This window comes from Tamandua tetradactyla, chromosome 3 (genome assembly GCF_023851605.1).
Source record: "Tamandua tetradactyla isolate mTamTet1 chromosome 3, mTamTet1.pri, whole genome shotgun sequence".
NCBI lineage: Eukaryota > Metazoa > Chordata > Mammalia > Pilosa > Myrmecophagidae > Tamandua > Tamandua tetradactyla.
This window is the reverse complement of record NC_135329.1, coordinates 86,189,090-86,209,612: the sequence shown is the minus strand read 5'-3', so window position 1 is coordinate 86,209,612 and position 20,523 is coordinate 86,189,090. Positions and strand designations below refer to the sequence as shown.

Genomic DNA, 20,523 nt, shown 5'->3' with positions numbered 1-20,523 from the left:
AAGGCACAGACCCCCAGCCCCAAACTAACAAGGGACCAAGGAAGACAAGACCTGGGCACAAGAACAAGGCCTGCGCCTGCCTCACAACCAACCAGCATAAGCAGGAGCCCTGGCTGCTGAACCCCCAGCCACATCGTCCCCGCCAGCCCCACCCCAGCCCTGGGTGCCACTCACCTGGGCTGGGCCTTGATCGTGAAGGTGTTGCTCCCGTGCTGCTTCTCTAGGTTGACCAGCACGTCATTGAGGTTCTGGTTGAGCTGCAAGGAGGGATGGCAAGGAGTTGGGGGCCTGCCAGGACCACCAAACTGCCTCACGTCCCCAGTGACACCTCAGCACCCATGCCTCCCATCATGGTGGGAACAAGCTCCTCCTTCCCCATCAGTTGAAGCTGGGAACCAGCACACCAAACCCAGAAAAATAAAGAGGAAAAACCAGTGGAAGTGGGCAGCATTACTTAGTTGTTATTTCTGGGGACCATCTTTTCTCTTTTACCTACTTGTAGGGATTTCCTAAAATGCCACATAAACTTGTACTGTTTTTAAATCTTTTAACTCTGGTTGCTAAGGTTACTTTGCGACGATGTTTTCAGGTCACACCACAGCTCCCAGAGATTTTACCTGAAGCACAGGCAAGAGAGGAGGCTTATTCCATGTACATAGTGACTCTCATTACTGAGAATATTTCCCTCTTTGCATTGGCCACCAGGAAACTCAGAACTGAATTTTCCTTCTACTTGTAAACAACTGGGCTTTACAGCATATACTTCTATGGACTAACTTTACATAGGTTTCTTCTTCCAAAACACCTTTCTCTGCTTTTTAAAATTGTTATAAGTTGCCTCAATTCTTTGAAGGGAAGAGGAGAAGGGTAAGAAAGAAAGGGAAGGCCTAAAAGGTAGAAAACCACCCTCGTGGTAGGGAGTCAGGAGAGCCCCAAGCTGGCTTCTCTAGCTGCCCTGGGCCAGGATTCCCACCATCATCACTTCATTCCTGTAGGCCCAAGACACAGAGTCAGAGCCACCCACCACACAGAGGGAGGGAGCTGCTGACACTGGGCTCCTCCCACTTAAACTGTGGGCTTCACAGTTTAACTGACAATGGAGTTAAAAGTAAGACAACAAGGGAATTTAAGCTATGCAGACCCCTTCTTACACCAGATTCTGGCAGAGAAAGTAGGCCTCTGTCAACATCTTATGAAACATGGGAGAAAAACTAAAAACTGACAAAATCCTAGCAAATTTTCTTACTATTTTCTTACAAATTGGGAAACTACCATTTTCCAACACTGGACTCCCCTGAACCAAAGCTCCCTGAGAACATGGTTTCTAGTGGGAGAGGGACTCTCCAAACTTCCCAGGCCTGTCTGTCCAGGCAAGGAGGAAGCCGGGAGGCAGCATCCCCAGTCCACTGGGGCAGCCTCCCCAGTCAGGTGTGGGCACTCCATGCGGTGTGAGGGAAGGATCGAGTCTGCTCCTCCCCAGGGCCCAAAGGGGACACCAAGGTCACCAGTGTATGGAGAACCCCAGGTTGGAGAAGGGGGCTTCCCCAGGATAGATGCTGGCTCCCTCCTCCCACGCCTTCCACCCGCAGGATGCTGGCAAAGGTGGAATATCGCTCAGGGTCCCCGAGGCCCAGGGACGGTAGCAAGGACCCACCTTACTCATCTCCTTGTGGAAGTTCTCCTCCAGACCCGCGATGCTCTGAAATGTGTTGACGTAGAAACCCACACGGCTGCAGGAAGAGGAGACAGAGAAGAGGAAGGTGAGTCCCCGTCGGGGAAGGCCAGTCTCTGTGGAGCCCTCCTGTATCCCATGGGACCACACATTCATATACTTCCACCCTCACCTGGGACAAAGGAATTCCGGGACGTGAGGGATGGGTCATGTGACCCAGGGTACTGGGAAAAGCACCGGGACGAAAAGCCCTGGAACAGGCCACCTCCTGGGCCTCACCTATTCCACAGGGAGGGCAGCTCCTCCTGCAGATCCACGTTCATCTCCTCGAACACCTTCTGGGCCTTGATGAGCTCTTCCTCGGCCTAGGGGGCAGCATGGCTCATTGCCCTCTGCGGGGCCTCTGCTCCCTCCCCCCAGCCCCAGGCTCTGGGCAGCTGAGATGACAAGACACCCAGGCTGACCTCTGGCCTGTTCCATCCCCACTGCAGCCAGCGCTGTGGGGCTGCCCCTAAAGGAAGGCAGAGCTACCACTGAAAGGAGGAAAACCACCCTCTCCCCAGTGGCCCAAAGACCAAAGATGCAGGGAAGGGGGCAGGCCCCAGACCCAGCCACAAGGCGGCCCTGCTACCTGACACTTGAACTTCCCCCAGACTAAACATTAGCCCGGGGGCTCCAGCCAGGCCCCCCTCTGGAGTATTTCTTCCCCCTTTCTTAGGGTCAGCTCCATTCAAGCTCAGCAACCAGCCCTCACATCACCTCCCAGGGAGAGTCTTTCCTATAACACCCTCTCCCCAGGAACCCTCTCTCTCCTATGACCTTGTCCCCTCCAGTCAGAGGCTAGGAAAAACCCAAACAGCTCCAAGAAAGTAATGTTAAGGTGAGAGGAGAGTGCTGGGCCAGAGACTAAGGGCCCTGGGCAGCCAGATGGGTGGTGCCAAAGTCCATTCCCAGAGCCTTTCCTTTGGGCATAAGTACAGCCTCCCTGCCCTAGCCCTGAGTCCTCCATTCCTTATGCCTGGCCAGACAGTGAGGCCAAGGCCACCATCATGTAGCCCAAGAGGATGAAGAAGTGGGCGGAGGGCAGTGGTGAGGCGGGGTGAGTCACAGACCCTGGGGAAGGGGCTCCACTTACTTCTGGAAGGCGCAGCTGGAAACAGTGACTCAGGCTGACTGGGATTCGGGGCTTGAGTCACAGCTGGGGAACGTTTGGGCCCCACCCAGAGAAGACTCCTGGCCAGCGGCCTCCCATCCTCAGGCAGCAGCAGCTGGCCTGAAGGCCCGTTCTCCTCAGAGCTTGTGGTTTCCCCATCAGCACCGGGCCCCAGGACCGGCCCCAGTCAGCCTTATGACCCAGTGCCCCTGGCTGGAGCCATGTCACCAGGAGCCGGGGCTGAGGCTGAGGAGACTAACACCCTTCACTCTGACCTCAATCACCTCTGGGTTGGCGGAACTTGCTAGAGTGAACACAAGCTCCTTGTCTGACTTTTTTTTTTTTTGCATGAGCAGGCACCAGGAATCGAACCCAGGTCTCCAGCATGGCAGGAAAGAATTTTGCCACTGAGCCACCATGGCCCACCCCCTTGCCTGACTTTTTAAAGCCTGATAAATATAAAGGTAGACCAGGAACAATAACGTTCATCTACAAACACATGCCTTGGCCTCTCCTGGAAAGGATCAGACCTGGGGGGCTCTTGGGAGCCCTCAGCCCACTGACCGCTCAGCCAGGGTTGAGAGCACAGATTCTTTCCCCTCTCCAGGACTTTCTCCTCAGAGATGCCAGTGCCTGACAGCTAACAAAGCTAACAGAGGTTTGTGGAACCAAGAAAAAGTTGAGTAACTCCCCCTGGTCAGGACACAAGCATCCCATAGGGTTTCACATGCCTCCTACCTTCAACTGCTCAGAATCTGGCTCAAACACCTCATGCTCCAAGGACTATCTGGACCACCCAGTTCTGGCACCTGCTAAGACCCCCACCTCTCCGGGAGGGCCCAATCACTGCTGTAAGCAGCTACCACCCATAGACCGAGTCCTAACTCCCCAGAGGGACACTCATGAGAAAAACAGGAGGCCCAGCAGTTCGTTTACTGAGCGCCTCTGCACACCAGCCCTACTCACTCGTTAGAGAAGCCCTGCAGAAGAGGGATACAGGGGAAAGGGAGGCTCCAGTGTGGAGTTCCTAGAAATCAGGGCCTGTGACTTTTCCTCCTTCAGTCACACATGTCATTTCTACTCTTTCCAGAAACACTCAGGATGTTCAGGAGTGAGGGGAGCGTTGTCCACTGCTGGGAGGCCTCAGAGGCCCTGAGGTTCCACTCCATACGGAGGGCAGGGAGAGCAGGCATGAAATTGAAATTGGCCTCCCTCCCCCACAAGGTTGCAAAGCCCACAAGCAGGCTTCAGGGGGCTGCTACTCAGCACTGAACAAGCACCTGGGGACATCTGGTAATGGCAGTCTAAGAGGACATATAATCCCCCCAAAGCCAAATCAGACCAGTGGAGAAGACCCAGCCCCCTGCTGGTGGCCACCCATGGGTTAACTAGAGGCTCTCCAGGCTCGGTTAGCATGAGATGGGGGCAGGGGCATAATGAGGACATAATCACATAAAAACCAGATCCAAGCAGGAAAGCCAAGTTGGCCAAATGGCAGAACATCTGCAATCTGCCAGCCATGACATCTGTGTGTGGTCCCACACAATTGGGGGCACGGGAGCCCCCACCCCTACCCCCAGAGGATTGCCAATCGCGCCCAGCCCAAGAGTTTCCAGGCAGTGGCAGACCACCCAGAAGTGTCTCCCACCAACAAAAATGGGGGCTTAGCCTCTTGCCAAACCTGTTTCAGGGAAATTTTGTACAAAAATACTGGCTCTGGGGCAGGAAACCCATCTCTCCTTCAGCTAGAAGTTCGGAAGGCATCAGGGAGGACATAGCCACTCCAATCTCCACCTCAAACCTAGGACTGAGTCGGTAAAGACGCCAAGGCCACCTCCCCCAGACCCTGGAGATCTGGTCACCCCGGCCTCCACCACCGGTCTTTATCACAGTACTCTAAAAGAAATCAGGCAGCAGGGCAAGTAAGAATCTGGGCAGTTAGCCTATACCTGGCCCAAAGCTCTGGGTCTTGTAGGTACTCAATGCATATGGGTTGAAGATGATGAAATCACGAGGCAGCCCAGAGAAAACAGGGCAGCTGTCCAAAGAGAAAGGCAAACTTCTTGGCCAATCACTCTCCCCTGCTGGGACGAGGAAGGGGTGCTTCCACAACAACCAGGCCGTGTCTATGCTAGCCTGACATTTGTGTCAGTTTCATGGGAACAAGATAAATACGAGCCACCCCCACCTCACCCCCACCCCCCACCACCTCCCCAGCATGCCTAGCCAAACCAGGCTCATCCAGGGTATGGATCAAATGAGGGCAGGGGAAAGTTAAACACAGCTGGGTAGTACAGAAATGCCTCCTCCGGGAAGCCCTCCTGGACCACCATGGGACAGAGGCCTTGCCCAAATCTCTCCAGAGCTCGATATTCCTGCCAGACCACAGATCTTCCATAATCCCCTCCAGGGGGACCCTGGGGTCTCCGGGTCCCAGGAGTCCCTGTGAGTCTAGTGAGTGTGGCAGGGGCCAACCCAGAGAGCTAGGATAGCGACCCAGAGGCCAAGGAACTCCAACTCTGCCGCTCCCCAGCTCTGTGGCCATGGGCTATTGAGGTCTCTCTGGACCAACTTCTCTCCTCAGTGACTGTAAGATAACTGGAGCTCTTACAGGGCTTGAATGGCCATATTATATTGTTATTATACCCCTGCCCTCAGGCACCCTCACAAGGAACACAAGACTTGAAGGTCGTTCCTGGTCCCCAGAATGTCAAAAATTTGAATTCCCCGCCCACATCTGCATCTACCCAGGCCCTTGGCTGCTATCTGCCTTATGCATTTGACTTGAGGCTTCACTGAAAGCCAGAGGACCGCCAGCTGAGGCCCTGGATACCGGCCCAACTAGAGCTGCCAGTCCTTGGGCCAGTTTCTGGCTCGGCCCTGCCTTCCCCACCCCCCACCCCACCCTCCAGGGCAGGGCAGTCAGGCCAACAGGCACTCAGCGCAGGACAGGACAACAGACCAGAAGGCGCCAGCACGTGCAAGGTTAGAAGCCAGTGTCACCTGATTTCGGAGCAGGTTAGTTTGCGCTACGAGATGCGCCTGCAGTTTGCCTTGGCACCACTGGGGGGCAGCTTTCTCAAGCAGCGAGACAGGCTGGGGGGTGGTGAGGGGGAATGGCAGGAAGGTCAAGGCAAAGGAGAGGAGAGGCGTGAGGGAGACGGGAGAGAGAGACAGACACAGAGATTAAACATGAAATGCAAACGCCCCCAAAGCTGACGGACGAGCTAGCCACCTCCCTGAGAGGGAAACCGAAGCTGGGAGTACTAAGGGAGGGCCCACGGTGGGGTGGGGGACCTGTGATCTCCAACTGAAAGGCAAACTGTGAGTCATTAGCAGGGCCCTGCCCCAAGGAGGCAGGTGCGACCAGGCTAAAGCCTTGTGCCCCCCCCAGCTTGTGCCAGCAGAGAGAGGGCCCGTTCTCTGCTCCTGGCTCCCCCCAGATGATTCCACTGGGATCAGGCCAAGCTGGAGGCTCCATTCCAGTGAAACCCGAGCTCGAGCTCGGGGCTATTCTCATTTTGGAAAGTAGCCACAGGGCAGAGGCAGGAGGGGGGTGAGAGGGGGACCAGAGGACAGGGTGGGTGTCATACCCACCCTGCCCTGTCCCACCCCACTCTAGCACTGGCACCCACAGGGCCTTTCACTAGCTGGCCCTGGATCCCAGCATCTCCCAACCCCTTACATTCGAACCTGTATTTCCTGCCCTGCCCCCCAAAGCTCCTGACCTTGGCCTAGTCACCGGGTCTGTATAAGAGGCCCATCATCCCTGCAGGGCCCTGAGCTGGGAAGAGGGAAGGCTCAGCCCTGAGTTGGGGGGTGAGGGAACACCAGCCTCCCCATACCTCCCCCTCCACTCTGCTCCCTGCTGTACTGTGCACTCAGAACTCCAGGTGGAGGGAGGGAGAGAGGAAGGCCATAAGCCAACCCCCCTCCCCACCCCCACCCCCAGCCAGCCCTTACCTTGGCAATTTTGGCTTCGTCCTTCTTTTTGGCGGTCTGGAGTGACTCAAAATGGTGCCGGGCACTGTCGTAGTCCACCAGCTTCCGCCCCCGCTTGGCGATCCGTGACTGAGGGACAGATAGGGAGGAGGGAGCTGAGCCCAGGATTGGCCCAGAGGGAACTGGGTCCTGGGAAGGCCAAAGAAGCCGGAGGGCCTAGAGCAGTGGGTCTCTGGTGACTTGCTCACTGGGGGCCCTGTTGCAGCCCTCCAAGGCAGCCCTCCAACCCTGGTCAACTAGTCCCTTATACTAACCCATGTCAAGTACCAAGGACCTGAGCAAGCCCCTGCCCTGGGGCTGTTGGTCCTGGGTGGGCCGTGCCCTTCCTGAGTACTCAGACACTCAGGGATGCCTCAGGGACCCTCAGGGGCTCTTCTCACCCTCACCTCCACAACCTGCCTGCCTTCTGCATCCTCTCCCAGTATCCTCGGGCCCTCTCCCCCAGGCAGCTCCACTGGGTGAGCACAGGGACCAAAACAGGGTGCAACTCCCCAGAGGGGACCTGACCAGCAGAACCCATGAGACTGTCACCTCTTAACCCCAGTGCCATCCTCGGCACACTGATAGCTCCTAATGAGTGCCCAGGCCTCAAACTGAGCAGTGGCAGCTGGCTTCCTAAAGATATGTACACACCCAATAGGAAGCAACATCAATAAAGGCACAGGCCTGCCCTTCTGGGCACATACAGTAGATACCCAGGGAACCTCAGGCACACACACACGCCCAGGCCTGATATTCCCTTATACACCTTACCCAGTCGTTCAACTGTTTCGCAGTGACTCTGACACACAGGTGTAACACTCAGCCCTGCGACCCAGGAAGGCCCCACTCAGGGGCCAGGGGCCAGGTGGGCTGGACACAAGGGTCCGTAGTGAAAGGCCACATTGAGGAGATACCAACTCAGCCCCTTGCTCCCTCCCAGCTCTCCCGGCACAGGCTGTAGGGTGGAAGTTGGGCAGGCCTGCTGAAGGGGCCTCACCTTGATGTCGGGAAACTGGCCAAGGTAGGTGTCCATGGTCAGCAAGGCCTGGTCCACCAGCTTCTGATGGTAATCCATCCAGAGCAGGTCATTGTTCTGCAGGAGGCCAGAGCCCATCAATGCAGCCCATGCCTGGCCCCCAGCCTTCACCTCCCAGACACAGGGGCATTGTGCCTGAGGGCTCAGCCCCAGCACCTTCCTGGGCCCAACTCCCTGACTTCCTCTCCTATAGGATGGGGGGGGTGACAATTTCTGCCCTTGCAGCCCCTCAAGGGTTAGACCCGCCCAGGTCTGGAAGGGAGGAGGGGTCCTTAGGAGTCAGGAGTCAGGAGGTACCCAGCACCCAGTGGAGGGACATCACAACCCCTCATCTCATCCAATACCTGAGGGTGAGCTTGGTTCAGAGGCAGGGAGGGCCCCCAACCCAGAAGGCCTGTCACCAGGGCGAGGGTGGCTGGAATGACAGCCAAGGCCAAGCAGCCCACTCACCTCGGCGATCTTGCCCGCCTCATCCCTGCCAGGCCAGTCGGCCTCATACACCTCCTGCAGGCACTCGTTCAGCTTCTTGGAGGCTTCGTGCATGGCTGTGGGCAAAGGTCACACTGAGGCCAGGGCCAGGGAGGGAGGGCCCAGGTGGGACCGTCCTTCCCCTCAACCCCAACCCTCATTGCAAGGCGCTCTGTCACTCTCAAAGAACAGGTCTGGCTCCCCAACACCAACCTGGCTGTGTCACACACCCACCCTAGCTCTGCGTCCCTCAGCCACACCCAGGGGACACCCTCATGGTATACAGGCCTAGGTCAGGTATGCTGCAGAGCCCTGCCTGCCCCTCACCTTTGACAGAGGCCAGGTAGGTTCGGAGATCCTTCTGCAGCCTGGTGCCCTCAGTCTGCAAAGAGAAAACAAGGCCAGTTCAGACCCTGTCCCTCCTGCCGCTCCTCTGACAGCCTCCAGAGGCTAGCCAGCCCCCCATTCCTCCTCTGAAAATCATGACTACATACTGCCAGTCACAGGGAGGATTGGAAAGACAAGGGGTGTCAAGCACCTACATGGGACCTGGGACATGGAGCCAAACACACAGTCATCACCTCTCTTTCCAAACCCTTGAGTGCCCACTGCACACTCGGCACTTGGAGGAGGGAGAGAGACAGGTACAATCCCCCCACCCAACTCCTAGGTTACAGTCATTTTTGCCTGCATTTGCCAGCACCTTCTCTCTTTCCACACTGTTCTTGACCCTGTGAGGCAGGCAGGATCCATGTCTGCCATGGATATGAACTAGCTCAAGGACACACAGATACAGACAAATTGCACACAGGCACATGCATGCACACACACAACACAAACAGAAATGTACCCAGATGCACACAACACACACAAAGACACATATAGATGTGCCTGCAAATACACAAGAAGATGCACAGACACACACAATACACACAATGATACACACAGACATGCACATGCAAACAATACACACAAAGACAAACATATGCTCACCACAACACACATGAGATGCACACATAACAGAGAGATGTACAGACATGCACACACACAACACATGCATGCACATACAAACACATCTGCAGACACAGGCACAATGTACATACACACATACACAAAGCATATACACAGATCTGCATGCACATGCCCAGATTCATAAGCCTGCACACACCCGTGCATACACACAACACACAGACATACAATACACACACATCACAGCATATGCATACTTCAGCTTGCATAACACAGACACACACACACACACACACACACACACACACACACACACACCATGCTGTAGACTGAACAACCCACGAGCATTTTGAGGTGAGGATCAGGCAGACCCATGAACCCCCAGGTACCTGGTTCTATAAGCTCAGGTAGTGCAAAGACAAGAACTTTCCCACTGTGCCTACAGGGAAGGAGGGCCAGGGCTAGCCTTTGGTGGGCCAGGAGGGTTCTGATGGGTGGGGTTCAGGAAAGAAGCCCTCCACCAGTGATGGCAGTACAGGGGTACAGGGGAATTGGGTCCAGGACTCTAGGGACACTGGCCTGAAGAGAGGGTGGGTATGGGACGTAGGAAAAGTCTAGAGATGGGGTGCAGCAGGCAGTGACGCCCATGAGCTGGATGCCCCCCGGGGTTTCCTGAAATGGCCAGATGGCTAGAAGGATGTCCTCTGGGCTGCCATAGCTGAGAAGGCAGGAGTTGGCCAAGCTCCCAGTGTGAGGAGGGGCAAACAGCAAGATGCAGATGTTTCCAGTAGCCATGTATAAAAGGGGGAAGCACCCACAAGCTTTGGAGCCCTGAACACCCAGCCCTGTCCATTCCTAGGCACACAGCCCTAAACATGGTTCTCAGCCTCTCTGAGCCTCAGTTTCCTGCTCAGTCACCTGAGAAGATAGCTCCCTGCAGGCAAGCAGATGTACATGGGGGGAAAAGGGGGGTGCAAGGCATATTATACCCAAAACACCCAGGGGCTCAGAGAGCAGCTGAAGCCATCCATACCAGTTAGAAAAGAGACCAGGAAATAAGATCTCTGGGAGGGCCTTGGACATGGCAGGTAGGAGGAAGGGAGAAGAGCACCCCTTGACTTCACCCCTGCTCTGGAACTCCCCTCATTCTGGATTCTTTCGCCCAGGCAGAGGGGCTAGACAGATGTGGACCCAGCTGCTCTGCATCAGCCTGGAAAGGGTTGGGGCCACAGTCCTGGGACACCCAGCACTTTTCAGCCCATAAGGCCATCCCACCCCGCAGCTCAATTCTCCAACCAGGGGAAGCAGTAGTGCAGCTGCCCTCTGGGCCCATGGCTCAGGTACCCTCCACACTCTCCTGACCCCCCCCATACAGCACTCCCTCCTCATAACCAGGACGTGCTCTCTCCTCCCCTTTCCCCCACCAGGCATCCCCTGGTGGAGCTACCCCCCGGGGCCTCCATTTTTCATGCCCCACCAGACAAATGAGGAAGTGGAGCGGTTTGGCCACCCAGTCGGAAGCTGGGAGAACCAGAATGAGAACCCTGGATGTCAGGCCTCTGAAGCCCCAGCACTGAGAGCCTCAGGGTGCTTAGAGAGAACCTGCAGCCAAATGACCCCACAGAAACACCTATCTGCCTACTTATACAATGAGTATTTCCATGTACAACAGAGACAGTGGAGGGAAGGTTTAAGATTGGCACATAAGATGATGTATAACCAAAAAAAAGGGAAAGTGAGGCGGGGAAAAAGAAAATCCCTCCCTAAAATTCTTTCAATCCCCATAAAGTATAATATACAACCATGGACACATGTAATTCCTATGTATGTAAAAGTTCAAGGTTCGCCTATCCAAAGATTAAAGGAAGAAGCAAAAGGACATTCCACCAGCATTCCAGCCTCTCTGGAATTTCTTCCTCCTGGGGATCTGTACTGGGCTCTCTGGGAATGGGGAAGGGGGAGGGGTTTTTCTAGCTTCCACTTGCCCTCCCTAATCTTAACAATCCCAGTCTTTCTCTGTTGAAGTGATGCTATTGTATTCATCTGATGTCACAGAATTTTTCAGATGCAGCTGCTATATGCCTGCCTTCTCCCACCTCCTCTCCCTCCCCTCCATGCCACTCCCCTCCCCACAATGCCTGCCTGCCTGTCTGAGCTCCACCCCAAGGAAAGGCTCCCCTAGCTGGGGCTGGGTGGGAGTGGCCATGCTCACCCAGGCTCCAGGCTGTACCAGGGCCCCCTGCACTGCCCACACAAGGCAGCTCTGTAAGCAGCCCCAGTGGGCAGATGGGCAGGGGTTGGTGCCTTCCCTAGTCGGTCCCCAGGGATGGACATAGAGCCCTCCCCCACCGGGGGAGCAGTCTCCTGGATGGTATGTGTTGGCTCCAGTTCCTGACCCCTCAAACAGGACCCTGAAGCCTGAGAAGCAATTCTCTGGGGTGGCTGGAGTTCTTTCTGGTCACGCTGCTTGCTCAGCCCACCTGGGAGAGGACAAGATTCGGGAACCCCAGTCCAACTTGGCCAGCTCTCCCCTCCAGGACTCAAAAGAGTCTGTGAGTCACCACCAGCCAGGGCTGACACATAGTGCAGCCTTGGGGGGGCACCAAGTCCAAGCCCCAACCATACTACCCACGAAAGGGCCCTGCTCCTCCACCTCCCTCAGCATCAGCCCCCACCAGTGTCCTAGAAGACATAAGTCCCCATCTTCCCAGTGAGTCTAAAGGGCAAGGACCCTTTAGATGCCCCTCTGTCATCCATGGCAGGAGATTCTCACTCCACAGCACTGAGGTTCACTTTTTGCAAGTACCGTTCGCTGTGAGCCAAGAAGAAAATCAGACCCATCCCCCACCCCACCCCCAACAAAGAAACACCTAAGTGAGCCTGGGGATCTGGCAAGCTGCCAGCAGCCCCTCAGAGGAAGAGCTCAGTCCACCTGGGAGGACCCAGAAGGTTGGCAGGGTGGCCTGGGCTGGGTTTTGAGTTCTCTGGGGGGTGAGGAACAAATAGCCCTCAGGGTTTCTAGTCACAGGGCCTGAGTCCCTATGAGAGCAGGGGACAGGCTACGTGACCTACACCCTCCCTGAGGGCCTGGGAGAACTGGCTTCCTTGATGACCAAATTCCCTGCTATCCCTGCCCCCACCACGTTAGGAGAAAGCTTAGTTTCCAAAGTTTCCAGAGCCTTTCCCAAGGTCCCCCAAGCCCTCCAGGTTGGTTGAGGCCAGGCTCCCTCACTGCCCTGAATTCATCCCCTCAGGAATAGCAGCCCCCACATCCTTCCCCGACACAAGTCCCTACATACCAGTCTAATCCAGAACTGCCCAACAGCCTTAACCTCCAAGGGAAGGATTAACCCAGAGCCCCAAAGCAGACCTCAAAGCTGCTCCACCTCACGCTACCCTGGGCCCCTGTAAAGCCAGCCAGGCTGAAGGCAGACCACGCCCCAGCTGAGGTGACCGCTCCTCCCTCCACAGCCAGACAGGGCCAGCACAGGCTATCTTTAGTGCTGGCTCCTCTGCCTAAGGATCAGTGAATGAGAGCCAGGCAGAACAGGAGCCAGGGACCCAGAGGGGCTGACTGAGGGACAAGCAGGAGCACAACACTCTGGTCCCAGCTCAGGGCTAGGCCATGGGGAACCTCAACTCCCAGTCCTCCGCTTTTCTCACCCTCTGCCACAGAGCACAGTCTGCTCTGGAGGCCATCACACTCCCACCCAAGGGCCAGAGCCCAGGGTTCAACCACATCATGGCAGCCTGGAGAGGCTGCTGCTCTCGTGAATCTCCCCAGCACAGCCAGCCACCCCCAGGACTGGGGAGTCAGCTCCAGAGAGGGAAGACTGGGTAGACAGGTCTGGGTTTAAATCCCAAAAATCCCACACCAGCTGTGTGGCTTTGGTAGAGTTGCTTGACCTCTCTGAGCCTCACCAGCAAATGAAGATTACATCAATAGGGCCCACTTCAAAGACTGCGAGGCCCGTGACTGTATAACACACAGTAATACTGGCCCTCAGTCAGGACTCAAGGAACTTCTATTCCCCAGTAGACCCTCAGACGGGGTAAGCCAGCTGAGCCAGGACACTCCAGGTCTTCCAGGAGACAGAACCAGAAGCCAAGACAACAACTGTCTCTTTTAAGCCTATCATTTTCCATATGAAGAAACTGAGACCCAAGGGACAGGAGCTTACTCATGGCCACCAAGGCAGCAGAAATCTATGTGGCGCCTACCTGGGCCTTGAAACATCTCAGGTTACTGTCCTAGAAGAACCGGCTGAGCCCTTCAGGCAGGCCAGGTGGAGCCCTGAGGCCATTTCCAGAATGCTCCTGGCCCTCTCCCAGCATGCCTCCTGGCCTTTTCCCAGCATGCTCCTTGGCTCTTTCCCAGAATGCTCGCAGCCCTCTCCTAGCTGCTTCCTGGTCTTTTCCCAGAATGCTCCCAGGCATTTACCCAGAATGCTCCTCTGCCCTTTCCCACCTGTTCCCTGGCCTCCTCCCAGCATGCTCTCAGCCCTTTCCCAGCACAGCTACCAGCCCCTGGCCTGTGGGCTTTCAGGGCTCACCACAGAAGGCCCCTTTCCCCATGTTCCAGGCCAACTAGAGAGGCTTTGGTGGGTGGATGCCATCAGTGCTTTCCAAGGCCTCAGATACAGACTAGGAATCAGCAGAGGCCTGGTTCCAGCCAGTCCCAGGCCCGGGCCCACCCGGGCCCTTTCCCAGCAGCACCAAGAGTCTGCCCACATTGCCATTCCCCTTCTTTGTGGCCTCCTCCACTGGCCTCCCTTCCCACCTGCCTCTCCTTGGGCCAGCCCACAGAAGCTCCAAGGATAGTGGACCAGCTCTCCCTCTCCTCTATCTCAGACCTTCCCAGGGAGTGGGAATCCCAGGGCCAGCTCACTCTCCTTTTGACTACTCTCATGCTCAGCCACACAAATATCCTATTCTGGATGCAGCAGATTGACTGGCATCCCCTGCAAAGATACACTCAAGTCTTAACCCCCAATCCTGTGGCTGTAGACTCACTTGAAAACAGGATCTTCGAAGATGCTATTTAGATGAGGCCAAATTGAATCAGATGGGCTTAATCCAGTATGGCTCGAGACCTTGTGAGTAAAGGTAATTTGGACACAGTTGTAGAAGACACAGGAGGAGGAAAAAAAAAAAAGACAGATGGCCATGTGACAGAGGCAGAGACCAGGTGCCAGCCAGCCACCACCAGAGCACTAATGACTTCAAAGAATGCACAGCCTTCTGCTACCTTGATTTTGGATTTCTAGCCTCCAAAACATGAGCCAATAAATCCCTGTTGTTTCAGCCAATATGTGGTATTTTATTACAGCAACACTGGCAAACTGAGACAGTGGACTTAGCAGACCTCCATGGGGAAAGGTCTCAGGGGTAGCCCAATAAGGGTATTCAGAGCCCTTCCATCAGGAAGTCCTCCACGTGTCTAGCCACTGCCTCCAAGCTGCTGAAATGACTGAGTCCTTTCTGTCCTGTCACTAGCCCCACGTCTTGGTAAGAATGTGGTAAAAGTCCCCTCCAGGCTCTGGAACTGGACAAGTATGGGTCTAAACCCACTTCCAAGGTTGGATGGCCTCAGGCAAGTTACCCAACTTCCCTGAGCCTCAACAGCTTCATCTACAAGAAGGAAGCAAGCAACAGCACAGGGTGCCTTATGGGGTTGCCTACAGGCCATCCTAGAAATAACCCAGCCTCCAACCAGCCGCACTATCAGGCTGATACCTAAATCAAATCCTATCTGCTTCACCACCACCCTAGGCTGCAGAAGCAACTCTCCTCACAGGAAGCTCCCACAGCTCCTCTTGCCTTAGCGTCCAAGGCTTTCAGAGCAAGCCACCCCCTATTGTCCTCTACCGCCCTTCCTATGTCTTACCAAAGACCTAAAGTGTCCCCTCACTGTGACAACATCACCTCTTTCCCATGGTTCCAGCCCCATTCCAATACCTTCTCCTCCAGAAAAGCTTCCAAAACCTTGCCATCCCACGCTGACTCCCTCCCTTCTAAGCTCCCCTACCTCCATCTGATCAGCTCTTGGCATTTTCCTCCCAGCAGCCACTGCCCCATTTGCTCCTCATGGTCAAGGGCCACTCATACTCACCAGCTGCTTGTTGAAATTCTGGACACACTGTTCAAACTGCTCATCCTTTGTCTCATCTGCCTTCCCCAGTTTCTGGAGGACCTGTGAGACAGAGCGGGGAGGGACAAATGTTACCCGGAATAGGGGAGCCACAACACCAAGAGTGCCCAGTCATCAATACCACAGAAGCACCCCCTCCCCATCCCTAACCCAGGGTCTGGGAGGCCCATGGCAGCGTTACCCAGCCCAAAGTTCTGGAACCCATCAGCAAGTCCCCAGCTGCCATGGTCCCCAAGTGCAGGAGTAAGTATATCAAGTCTTGAGACCCCTCCCTTCCCCACCTTCATTCCAGGGTTTGGCCAAGAGTAGGTGCTTGGGACAGGCCTACTGTAGGGATGGAAACCGGGAGATAGAGGTTTCAAAGACAGCCTCCTTGACGATGTCACACTGCACCCCTGGGTGTCTGCCCCCACCACTCTAGCTGTTGAAAGTGAGCTGAGTGAGAGGAGGCCAGGCAGAGGCCGTCTACCTCCCAATATAACTCCATTCCCTGGACTCCAAACTTATGAAGAACAGAGTGGGCCCAGGGCATGGAGGTGACGCCCCAAAGCAAGGGGCAATGAGGGTCAGGCTCTTCATATCACAGAGTCGGCTCCCAACCCAGACGTTTAATTTTCAGGTGTGACCTGCTCCAGCTACCATTCTCCCTCCTTCCACAGCTGGGCAGGCAACGTTAGGGTCTACCCCTCAGCAGACACCCCCAGATACACACATTCACACACACACATAGATATACAGAGGCACACATGCATGGACTCAAGCCACATGCTCTTCAGCTCAACTGGAGATCTGGAGGGGTTGCTGCCCTCTGGTGAGTCACAGCCATCCTTCTTGGCTGAGGTGAAAGCAAAGAGGTGGGGGAGATGGATTGGTAAAAGCAGAGAAGAAACTTAAGACCAAGAAAGGGAGAAAGACCTAGAAAAAAATGGGAGCCAGAGCAGAAGCACTAACCAGAAAAGCCAACCTAGCAGGTTCTCCTAGGACCCCTCTCTCGGCCTCATTCCTTCCAACCCCATAGTTCCAAGGGAAGGAGAGTAACTGAGGGGCAGAGGGCAGGGAGGACAAAAGAATGAGCCAAGGAGCAGAAGAGGGATGGGGAAAGCAGAGGAAAGTCAGGGAGATGGGGTGGGGTGGGGATCAGAGATGGAGATAGAGGTAGGGCTTGCAGAGAAAGAGAGGCAAAAACCAAGAGGAGACAGGACATACGCATCTCTAATGGAGAAGCAGAAAGTATTGCCTTGAGATTTTCAGCAGGGCTCTCTAGAGGAAGTGGCCAAAACCCAACAAGAGTGAGAAGGAAATAACTGTTGGTAGATGGGGTAGAAGGTGGAGGGGAAAAACTTGGGCCCAGGTTAAGGGTGGGACCCAGATGGGACTGGGCCCTACAGGTACAGGCAGTGGGGAGCCCCCTGAGAGCAATGAGGCCAACCCAGAAGTTGCTGAGACCAGGGTCAGAGCCAGCACTGCCTCAGATATATCCTCGCTTCTAAGACCCCACAGTGGGTTCCATTGTCTCGAATACCAGCTTTGCCCACCCAGAGCCCAGTCCTGGGTCCCAGACTGAGTGATGCCAAGGCCCAGCATGGAGGCAGCCCCTCATACCGCAACTTGCCGTTGGAGGGCCTGTGCTTCCCTGCTACACCTCCCCTGGCCCAGCCCAGAGCTCAGTGTGGTTCAGCCCTTCTTTCTCATAGTTTAACACTCTGCCACCTCACCAAGCATCAGCTCTGTGCCTGGCCCTGGTCATCTATGACGGGGAAGCCATGAAAAAAGTAAACACGTGTCCTAGTCCTGAAACACAGGGAAGCACATAGGGCTGTGGGAGGCCAGGGTGGAGGTCCTACCTAGCCTAGGCAGTTAGAGAAGAGGGAAGACTTCCTGGGGGAGGTGACAACCCAGACAGAGGGAGAACTTGCAGCCAAGGTGAGAGGACCAGAGAGACAAGGCACATCACCAGGGCATTTCCAATTGTCCAGGGCAACTACAGATCAGGGTGGGTGGTAGGGAGGGTGAGAGAGGCAGCAGGGGAGGGGTGGGTGCTAGGGAGTGGCCCCACCAACACCAATGTGTGACAACAGTCAGACAACTGGCCATCTAGGCCAGGGCAGCTTCCGGACTCATGTAGACAAGAAGAGAAAACTAAAATGAAACGCTATGATCAAGAACAATCAGCGCTTCCTACAATCCCAAAGAGCAAGTCTGGGTCTGACAGGAGGACAAAGGGACCCTGGTCTGCACCTACTGTCAGGCTCCCAAGGGCACCAATGTCCCAGGTGTCATGCAGACAGGGACACACACAGACCCCAGCCCCAGGTCCCAAACACTACTGTGCACCCTCCCCACACAATCGAAGCCACTGGGACCACCTCCAAGCCTTGAGAGAGGGAGGCCAGCTTGGTGGAAGACTAGAACTGGGAAGGTAAGAGTCCACCCAGCAGTGGGGAGACCCTGGAGGAAAGGGATCCCTCTCTCTGTCACTCGGTGTGTGTCTGAAAAATAACAATATTGCCGGTAACCACTTCAAGAATTACAAGACCCCATCTGCATGGGCAGCCTGAGGTCAGGGACCATGTCCCCAGCACCTCTGGGTCCCCCACTACCCACTCAGGACAGATCCACACTTCTGAGTGGTCAGTTAGTTCATCTGCACCAGGGGCTCTGGAGGCAGAGACCAGATCTTGAACAAAATAGCTTCAGGCTCCTCATTTGCAGAATGAAAGGATTACGCACCTGCAGAATTTAGCCTTGACACCCAGAAAGCACACTAGAAGTGTGAGCCATTAGAATTAAAATTAATGCTCATAGTAACTTCAGGTCTGAGGCCAGGCCCACTCGGGATGGTTTCAGCCTTCCAGGCAGTCCCTGCACAGAGAGTGAGGAGAGGGTAAAGGGCACAGGGATCCGGGTGTGAATCCCAGCTCTGATTTGGCTGGGTGGCCTCGGGTTAACTTCTCCACGTCCCTCCACCCCTGGGTCCCCACCCCTCTATGAGGTGCGGACATGGTAGCCATATGGAGGCCTGGGCTAAGGGAAAGTCCAAGAAGTTGGCCTCTTTTAATCCTCACTACACACACACTCTTCTTATAGACAAGGGACTCCGTCTTCAAGGAGCTTCCTGGGTGGCTACCAGAGGGAAAACCGAACCAAGGCAGAGGGCAGCAGGCTCTGAGCCCCTCAGTAAGACCCTGCCCAGCCGCCGCTTTCTATGGCCCACACTCTACACATACACAAGAGAAGATGATGCACACTGGACAAGAGGTTCCCAGGCATGGCTACTCCCACCCTGGGGAGGCCACGAGCACCCTCAACCCCGTCATACCTGCTCAGAGAGCCAATCTCACCTAAGAGCCACATAAACGCTCACAGACGTTCACGCACACAGAGAAGGAAGCCATGGGCCTTGGGGACATGGGGACACAACTCGTACATCATTCAATGCAGTGTTAACGGGAGGGATCAGCTCAGATCCGCAGAGAAAGAGGGACTCCGGGTGTAAGGGGGCAGGGGGGATTGCGAATGGTGGGCAACAGAGCTGAGTTTTTGAAGGCTGAGAAGGAGTCTGGGGAGGAGGAAAGGCTGGGGGTTCAGGGACAGGACTGGCACGATCTGTCCCGGAGAGGTAGCGCAGACACTACCGCATCACTCATGCTTGATGCTCAGAAATAAACAAAGGGAAACCTTCTAACCACACAGGTGGAGTTCAGCAGCATGTACCCCCGCAGCTCTGCATTGGGCAAAGGGAATCATGGGCCCGCAGGGCAGGCAGCCAGCCACAGGCTCAGAGCCAGAGGTCCCGGAAGCCTTCTCATGCCTCCACAGCACCTATCAGGGCTTCCTCTCACCAGGTCCTCAGCTGGAGGCAGCGTGAGTGGCACTGAAGTGCCTCTGAAGGGGACATTTCCAGGGCAGGCAGGAGGGGAAGTGGCAGGAGCAGCAGGACACAACCCACCTGCTCGGCCGCCTGAGGACCTTCTGCAGAAAAGAGCCTCACAGGTCAGCCCGGCTGACCCCAACAGCTCCTCTGGGGCCAACCTGGGCACCTCTTAATGCTAGTCCAGAACCCCGGGGCCCAGTGCACCCTGTCTGTGACCGAGAAGGAGGGAGACCCCCCTTTCCAAACCCCTACCCCACTCGCTCACCACCCAGGACCCCGGCAGAAGGCTCTGAAGCCAGCACTCTCTCCAGATATCCAGGGTGTGGGGGTGGGGGGGAGGGCTCCAGCTAAGCTCTCCCTTTCCCCTGCTAGCTGACAGTTAAGGGAGCCCCCATCTTCTGAGACAGGGTGCAGACCAGCTACCACGATGCACAAGCTCCCACACAGCTGTGGGTCATATAAGGACAAGGCCTTCCCGTGAGCACAGGGTGGGAAAGGCCCCCGAAGGCAATCAGTCACTTCCAGGGGCTGAGCCAGGGCAGTCCAGACATCACAGGGCCTGCACAGCCCCAGGGGAAGGGGCTGGGCTCCCCACCACAGACACAGATGAGTGCAGCAGATACATCAGGACCACTGAGCCCAACACCACAAGGTCAGGGTGTAGAGCCTCGGGGGCCCCAAGCTCTCAAGCTGGGGCAGGCGGCCAGGTGGGACTCTGCTCTGTCCCCACTCCCAGCCCCTGGTGCCCATGGTTCTGAGTGTGCTCCACGGCCAGGGGTTGGGGGAGGGCTCTGATCCCCTTCTTAAGCCCCAGAAACTGGCCTGACCCCCAATGTGTGGGGGGACACACACCCACAGACTGAGTGGCAGAGCACGGGGCAGGTTTAGCACTTTCTAGAACCCAGAGCCAGACCAGGTTTTAGCTACCATTGGGGAGCCCAGGGAGAGGAGCCCGACCTGGGATGCAGATGGAGGGCCCTGAGGGAGACAGAGCAAGGCAGGCGGGACTGGGGTCCACCTCCACCGTCACCCCAACCTTCCACATGCACAACTGACTTGAATCCAGGGGGCCTTACTCCCTCCCAGGCGCATCCCAGCCCACGGCTCAGACCTCAGAGAATGCATCTAACCTTGACCTTTTTGAGCATCTCTCCTGGCCCTGCTTGCCGGCTGCCTTGGCTGGGTCAGGTCACAGAATGCACTTGGCCCAGCTGTC

The 20,523-nt window shown here is 55.8% G+C and overlaps 1 protein-coding gene across 13 annotated transcripts in view; it reads right to left on the bottom strand.

Moving 5' to 3' along the window:
- The window catches only part of BIN1 (bridging integrator 1), a 58,149-nt gene that overhangs the window by 14,166 nt on the left and 23,460 nt on the right, over positions 1-20,523 (bottom strand). For 8 of the 13 annotated variants that reach the window (XM_077153491.1, XM_077153495.1, XM_077153492.1 and 5 more), the window contains exons 2-9: positions 15,395-15,475; positions 8,641-8,695; positions 8,296-8,390; positions 7,807-7,902; positions 6,789-6,896; positions 1,952-2,037; positions 1,655-1,730; positions 175-257 (exon numbers count right to left, since the gene is read on the bottom strand). In XM_077153491.1, coding sequence (XP_077009606.1) covers positions 175-257; positions 1,655-1,730; positions 1,952-2,037; positions 6,789-6,896; positions 7,807-7,902; positions 8,296-8,390; positions 8,641-8,695; positions 15,395-15,475 — 680 coding nt within the window. Of the gene's footprint in view, positions 1-174; positions 258-1,654; positions 1,731-1,951; positions 2,038-5,828; positions 5,922-6,788; positions 6,897-7,806; positions 7,903-8,295; positions 8,391-8,640; positions 8,696-15,394; positions 15,476-20,523 lie in introns of all 13 variants that reach the window. The other 5 variants (XM_077153502.1, XM_077153489.1, XM_077153493.1 and 2 more) reach the window with 1 other exon arrangement.